This window comes from Notothenia coriiceps, unplaced genomic scaffold (genome assembly GCF_000735185.1).
Source record: "Notothenia coriiceps isolate Sejong01 unplaced genomic scaffold, NC01 NC01_scaffold00000339, whole genome shotgun sequence".
NCBI lineage: Eukaryota > Metazoa > Chordata > Actinopteri > Perciformes > Nototheniidae > Notothenia > Notothenia coriiceps.
Genome location: NW_011333040.1, coordinates 14911594 through 14919669, shown reverse-complemented (window position 1 = coordinate 14919669; position 8076 = coordinate 14911594). Strand labels below are relative to the sequence as shown.

Below are 8076 nucleotides of genomic sequence, written 5' to 3'. Positions count from 1 at the left end.
AAATGTCATAATTGTACGGACAAACTTTATATTACTTCTTATTACTTTATACAGCACACACACAGTAGTTTTCATTGCCTTGATCAGCTCAAACAAACACAGGGATGATAACATATCTGGACAGCAGTGGCCTGTGAGAGGTGCATTAGCACCTCTCACAGATAAGGCTTCCACACATACTGTACACACACTTGGAGTAACAACACACACACATCCAGGGTAGTGATAAGGCATTACTTACAATACTTTTTGAACAGATGTGAGGAGGGCCAGAAACGATAAACAGTGGTATCCTGAGGGATATGTTAATAACACCACGCACAAGAGCAACCACAAGTTTTATAGTGTAGATTACTATTTGAACGAGTACCAGAGAGATACAGAGAGTGACACACTGTGAGAACAAGAGAGCGCTAGCAGAGCGAGGGAGGGAGGAATAAGCCGAAGCGAAAGAGGGAGCACCAGGAGAGGCTCGCAGAGTGAGAGAGCGCGCAATGACATTAAGTGTGAAATATTTTGAGGAGATGAAAAAGCAAGTAAATATTCTGGAGAGAGACGAGAAAAAGCAAGTGAATTTCTCAGTCCACTGTGAGTGTCTGGTTTGGATATACGCCCATTTGTCTCACTTTAGACACTGAAGAATTCTCTTCCTGTGTGTGTCTCTCTCCACATTTCTCCTTCTGTCGCTCTGCATTTTAACGGTGGAAATAATTCATCTGTATTCAGTCTCCTTCTGTCCTTCACAACAGTCTGCACTCCTGTCTCACATGCAGACACGCAGAAACAAACGTAAACACAAATGCACACACAAGTCCTGCGTTTGACACAAGCCAGACAGAATAATTAAAGTCAATTTATGCAAGTGTCTCTGTGTCTCATCACCTATGATTGGTGGAAACAAGACATTGCCTCATTGGGTCTGTCCCCATCACAGTGAACATAACGCAGTGAACGCATTTAGCCCAGCTGATGGTAATAATTATAGCCATAATAGATGTTCTGACTTTTTTACACATGGTTGTGCTTTTATACTTCAATGTTAGGAATATCCTGCCATGGTTTGATGTCTGCGGAGATGTTTTTTCTTTCAAATACAACTGCATGGAAATACCTTGTCACATTCAAATATTACATAAAAAATGTTAAAGGTCCAATGACATGGCCATTTCCACTGATCATAATTCCATTGTTGAGGTCTACTAGAATAGATTTACATTGTTCAATGTTCCAAAATCACATTGGTTTCTCATACAGCATCTCTGTATAGTATGTGTATTCACTCTCTGTCCTAAACGGCTTGTTTGGAGCTCCTGCCCCTCCCCCCCCCCTCCCTATGAGCACACTGTGCTCTGATTGGTCAGCTCGCCCACTCTGTTCTGATGAGTCCACCACCGTTACATCAGTGTTTATGTGTTACAATGGCGTTTGTTAGCAACCAGAAAATGACACCAGTAATGACAAACAGATGAGAATGCTGCTTGGGGTCTGGGTGCCGTGTTGGCGGGACTTTGCGCGGCTCGCTGGTGTGAGGGGGGGACAGTGTGACGCGGCACACCTACAGTGTAAGCGCGTCACAGTTTTGCCGCTGAGAGAGTGAAATGGACCAATGGGTCCATTTCGTTATGGTCACATCACTGTACCCAGGAAGAGAAAGAGAAATCTCCAACGAGGCGTTCTGGGGCAGCATAGACAGGTCTTTTCTGTGTTAGAGTTTTACTCGCTAGAGGGTGTACTTTGAGGGTTTGTGACTTTGCAGACGGTTTACATGCATACAGTAAAAAGCTACATAGCACACAAGGGGACGGGTAATAACCGGAAAAGCATGACATGGGACCTTTAACTTATAAGGTGACAGGGAAATGTCCTGAAAATAGAAGTAGAATGTGGTCTAACAACTGTAATCATGTTGGATAGCTTGGAGTGCTGTATTGAAGAATCTAACAAAATGCTCTCTTGTCTCTTTCTTTCTTTTTCCCTTTCTCTCTCCGATTCCTGTTTGACTCCATGTCTGCCCCTTTCCTGCTGATTCATCCTCAGGTAAGGATATTTCCCACAATAAAAGCTGATGAGTCACGTCTGATACAGATATAGCAATATAGAAATCTCCCTTTGCACATCATGCAGCAAACCAACATTAGTTTTATTTAGAAAATGATCGGTTCTGTTGCAGCATATACCCCGGCTAATAAATCTATAATGAATGAAAGGATAGAGGGTATTTTAAACTAAATGTAAACAATACAAATGGTACAATGACGTAGTTTGGATTGCTGGTGTACTATATGCATGTGAAAACCTACCCAAAATATTGTATTTATTTCCCTTTCCAAACAAAGGGTTTCCATTCATTACGTAGATTGTAGTAGCCTTCCATTGTCTAATTACTGCCACAAATGAACTGAGCATACTTAATACACCACTCAACTGATGGGTTGTACTCATCAGCTATACATGTTTGCTGTAAAGTTTCTCTATGTTTTTTGTCTGCTTTTAATATAACTGATGAAACAGAACATATATTGCATGCCATGCATCCCCCTATATTATATAACCAGACTTTATGTCACTCATATCTTGGTCCCACCAAAGCCAAATTCCTATTAGTCCTGGCCGTGATGGTGGCACAGTGTTGTATCTTGTTAGATGACAGCGATGGGGTGATAAAGTTTTCTGATTCTCAGAGAAATGGCTTTGGACAGGAACAGTGGTTCTCGATCTCCAATCCCCCCAGGGTGCGTTAAGTTTTTGTTCCAGCTTATCCCTCCATCTAGTCGACTCAATTGTGCTGTTCAGTGAACAGTGAAATGGACTTAGCAGCTCCTCAGTACTGTCAGGTGTGTTTGTTCTCTGAAATAAATGAACAGATGGCTCACAGTGTGTGTGTGTGTGTGTGTGTGTGTGTGTGTGTGTGTGTGTGTGTGTGTGTGTGTGTGTGTGTGTGTGTGTGTGTGTGTGTGTGTGTGTGTGTGTGTGACGCACGTACCGGAGAGAAGCACCGCTCATCATCAAAAAAAAAAACCCCAAAAAACCCCCCTTTTTAAAAATTTAGAACCCAACCCCCCCAGGGGCCGGCCCTTCGTTGGCGACGGGCGCCCGCCGCAGAGCAGAAAAGGTCAAAGCGTTGTTTGTAGTGGTGTAGGTGTGTTGGTGCAGAGCGGGGCGGGTGGGATGAGGTGTGAATAAAGGTGAAAGATAAGGATCACACCTCGTCGAACCATAAGCGCGTGCACGTCCCCAAGGCTGGAGACCCGACTAAAAACTCATATAAACTTACTTTTTCACAACACCTCTCCTCCTAATATCCCCTCCTATCCCTCTTTCTACGTTCTCTCTCCGGCTGTTGTCTCCAAGTCGACATTACACCCAACTGTATTTCGGTGCGCGAGGGATGCGAACGCCGAGGGGGGGAAGGGATAGCACACGTTTCTTGTCTCTTTTAAAAGGGGGTGTTTTTATTTTTATATATGCCTTTAAACAAAGTGTACTATTGTGTAATTAAACCGACTACTCTCTGTTAAGTATTTAATAGAAGGAAGCGAAAGAAGATAAGTGAAGTGTAATAAAAGTCTCATTACTTACTACGGAGTAGACAGAGAAACATTTCTGTGAAAGGAGTTGAGGGGGGAGGGGCAGAATGGAGTTTGGTATGTAGAGCGGGGAGAGACATTTTTGACATGTCTGTTAGTCAGTAATATGTAGAACGAAGAAAGAAAGATTTTCATAACATACACGGTGACTAATTAGTATATAACTTAGGAACACGGTTAAAATTAACAAGTTTTTTATTAAAAGTAGTGGGTCAAAAACATACATGAAGAAAAAATAGTCAGAAACCTAACGGACAAAAGGAACAATAAAAAGACGGATACACAGGTAGGAGGAAGTTTAGGAGGATTGTTATCTGACTTTTGGACGAAAAATCAAGGTTAAGAGGGAGACACGGCGAGACAGAAGTCTATGTTTGGTACGAGGTTCTCATAAAGGAAATTTTTTTTTTTTAGTAGAGAAACGTAAGGAAGACAATACGGTTAAGAGCTTTAGGTTTGTAGTTTCATACCGTTTGGCGTCCTACGGGGTGTAATGGAACTGGTAGACCGAATTTACGTTGTTTTTTTGAGTCGTGTGCCAAGTGTCTAAAAAGTTACGTACACCCGTGTGTGTCGTGTGTTGTCGTGTGTGTGTGTGTGTGTGTGTGTGGTGTGTGGGTGTGTGTGTGTGTGTGTTGTTGTGTGTGTGTTGTGTGTTGTGGTTGNAAATGATTGATTAATTAATTTGAATAAAAATTCAAGTTAGTAGCTATTATGAAACATTTCTATTAAAGAAAGAATTATACATTTCTGTCTTTTTATGCCTATAATAGCTACTAACTTGAATTTTTATTCAAATTAATTAATCAATCATTTGTTATGTTTTATTGTAATGTAGAGACAAGGCTTTTAGTGACAATCATGTATTGCCTTACAATTATATGTAAAAATAAATAAAAAAGTCAAAATATGATATTTTGCCTCAAATCATCTGAGGCCTGGCGCCCCCCCTGCGATCTTTGGCGCGCCCCCCAGGTGGGAACCACTGCGCTAGAGGAAAGGTCAGAGAATCCGTCATTAGGGGTTATCCTCCAGTCTTTACAACATTTCATGGCAATCCATATAATAGTTTTTAAGATATTTCAGTCTGGACCTAAGTGAGGGACAAAATGTTACTTGTTTGGATCCATAATTAAACATTTTTCGGGGGGGGAAAAGGTGCAACAAGCAGTGTAAATTAAAGTTACGTAAAACAGGAATTACAATCCTTGTGAAATATATTGTTAAAGTCTTTGTGGTGTGGCTTAAAGATCCTCGTAAAAGCTAGTGACTGTGAATCTATTAAGTGCGTTTGTTAGCTGGTCACAGTGTTAGCCAAGTTAATGTTAACATATATGTGCCCTTCTCCGCTGTCAGCAGGGTTAGTCATTACACTGCTAACAGAGCTCAAATACTACCAAGAGTGTGAGTATCTGCAGGAACAGGAGGACCCTGAGCTTAAGCTTGAATATTTAAATCAAAAACGAGATGCGTTAGCCCTTGTATGATTCATAAAGCTAAAGGACTAGCGTGTTTGTATCAGTGACACACACACACACACACACACACACACACACACACACACACACACACACACACACACACACACACACACACACACACACACACACACACACACACACACTCTCTCTTACAAGTTCTTTTGCAGCCAGTCGAGGTAACCTCTGACCGCTTTCTTCCCTACTTCAAACTCCATCGGCCAGGTAATAAAGCTGAAACACCCGTGGAAGCCGTGCAAGTAGTGGTCGACGGTTACCGTGACACCCGAGTCCTGTAAGCGCCGTGCGTACATCAAACCGTCATCCCTCAACACGTCATGCTCGCATGTCAGGATGTACGCTCGGGGGCTTTTAGCCAGAACCTCGGGTCCTGCTAACAGAGGAGAGGCCCTCACATCCAGGAGCCCCGGCACCTCCCTCGCCCCCCCCTGGGAACCTTTCTCTACAATCACATGCTTGTAGTTCTTCTTGTCTTTCGGGGACAGAAGGACGGTCCAGTCTACGCGCGCCCGCAGCTCTGGGGTGATGTTTGAGTGCTGTAAGGAGCTGTGGTTGTTCGCCAGCAGCTGGGGCAGCAGGGAGAGGTCGGCACCGAAGTACTGCAGCCAGAAGCGGACCATGATGGGCCGGTGGAGGATGGGAATGTGTTGGTTCTGCAGGTAGGAGGGCGTGTTGAAGTCCAGAGCCTGGAGCACGGGGTAGATCAACGCCTGGACGCTGAATTTCACACTCATAGTGTCATCGGTGGAAATCTGGGAAAATGCAAGAAACACAAGGCCTCAATCTCTCAATACTGACAGAACGTTACTTTACTCAATCCTAGTTAATGGTTTTACAAATAAAAACACATGATATGCTTACATAGGATGCAGCACTGTAGTACTGAAGTACCCAGTATTTTAAAAAGAAACTAAAATTGGCCTCGAAGTGATAAACTACAACATCAGAATGCTCTTAAAAAAAATGTCACGCAATAAAAACAGGATCGAATAATGTACTGTGAAAAGTGCTGTTTTGCCTTTTGAGTACTTTTACCTTTGATATTTCAAGTCAATTTAGCGGATAACCCTTTTACTTTTACTTCAGAAATGTTTCGTATTTAGAAATGTACCTATCATGGAGAATGGAGAAGTATTTCTACTTTTCATGAAGTAAAGGATCTGAGGACTTCCTCCACCTCTTACACACATTTTCACAGGAGATCTGGACCGTACCTCCTGAGCGACCGCAGCAGCCAGGTTTCCTCCGGCACTGTCCCCGGACACAGCGATACGCTCCGGGTCGATGGCATACCTGGCCTGAACCTCTGCAGACAGGAAGTGTTTGGCCGCAGCGAGGCAGTCTAGATAAGGCACCGGGAAGTTCACCTCTGGATACAGACGATACCTACACAGACAATGGTTGCAAATTACAAGTTACTGGAAGCATAGGAGACTTTAGAGAATATGATTATATAGAATCTTTCTGTAGTTATGGGGTTGTCATAATTTCTACAGTGTGAGTTAACATAACAAGTGTGTTTCTTTCTCTATGAGCAGAAACAAATTGTACACTTACTCAACAGAGACCACAACTGTGTTCAGCTCGTCCGACAACATCCGGTTGATCACATCATACGACCCCTTCTCTGAGGATGTGATAGAAAGATGGGGAAAGGAACAAAAAAATCGTTGCTGAAATATGCATTTTTAAAAAAAAGATTTACAGCAAGGCACAACGTCAAAAGTTACTACACGGACTCATTTTGTGAAATGTAGACATCTAGAAATGTCACTCAAGGCAGAACATTTTACATAAAACAAGTCAAGTCTGAGGAGCTTGTTATTGCATTTATAAAAACAGAACTCGCCTTTTGCCAACTTTAAACAGAGATAACAGTTTAAACCATCACCACCATTTGTAGAGCCGAAACATCTAAGGAAATACTTCTTCTGTCTTTTTCTGTTTCAATTTCCTCTATTTGCCCTGAAAGGCCAGAGGAATGTCCAAACTCACTGGTAGTGCCGAGGGCCCAGCCTCCTCCGTGGATAAACATCAGCCCTCTCCTCAGATGACCCTCCCCTCCAGCCGGGGGCTCGTACACACGGACGGGGACGCCGGCGAAAGTGATGTCGCAGACTTTAACCCCCGGCATGACCCCTCCTTCGGACTGAGAGCTGCACAGCCCCTGCATAATGTCGTCAAAATCTTCTGTCGATTGCCTGAGGAACTGGATGTAATGATCAAAGCCTAGCCAAGCTTTCAATGAGGCCTGAGGAACGAGAAGACATTTAAAGAGGACATGTTATGATAATGTTCAGGTATCAGATTTGTGTCTCTACTGTGACATGTTTACATGCTTTAATGTTCAAAAAGGTATTTATTTTTCTCATACTGCCTGAGCTGCAGCACCTTTTTTGACCCTCTGTGGGAAACCAGAGCCCATCTCTAATTCAACCGCTTAGAGATGTCCCGCCCCTTAGCCTATCACGTACAAATGTTCGAGCTCTAACCAATAGAGAACCGCAGTGACGCGTCTTAAAACCCGGAAGTAAGTTAGCATTTTTACCATTTCCGGTTTCTTCGACAAAAAGGAATGCAATTTCTCCGTAGGATTTTGGAAAATATCTGGAAATAAGGTCTGTGTTTGACACAAATTGAAGAGACAGATCACGTCTTGTTCTATGACATTAAATACATCAGCAGTGACCCCACTGGTGATTCTTGACGAGTTTACGCGTCTGAAAAACGATGGTTGTTACCAAGTGGCTGAATAGGACTACAGAAGTGGTTGAGGCCGTTTTACGTCATTACAACGAACACGTAAACACTCCCGCTAAGTTTGTTTTTCCCCGTGTTCTGCTTGAAAGCAAGTCCCTGCCTCCTGCAAACTGTTCAAACGAACGCTTCAACTTGTACACTTTTGAATCTGTATGTTTGAATATGGATCTTAAGTTGGCTTGACGTTGAAGCAGTAGTTCATTTATAGCATAACGTTAGCATTTTGCTTC

General features: G+C 42.9%; 1 protein-coding gene across 1 annotated transcript in view; it reads right to left on the bottom strand.

The window, feature by feature from the left end:
* Nucleotides 1-4489: 4489 nt before the first annotated feature.
* Nucleotides 4490-8076, bottom strand: part of LOC104946879 (neutral cholesterol ester hydrolase 1-like) — a 15178-nt gene continuing 11591 nt past the window's right edge. The window contains exons 2-5 of the mRNA XM_010772785.1: nucleotides 7082-7337; nucleotides 6644-6713; nucleotides 6301-6472; nucleotides 4490-5838 (exon numbers count right to left, since the gene is read on the bottom strand). Coding sequence (XP_010771087.1) covers nucleotides 5218-5838; nucleotides 6301-6472; nucleotides 6644-6713; nucleotides 7082-7337 — 1119 coding nt within the window. The 3' untranslated portion in view covers nucleotides 4490-5217. The remainder of the gene's footprint in view (nucleotides 5839-6300; nucleotides 6473-6643; nucleotides 6714-7081; nucleotides 7338-8076) is intronic.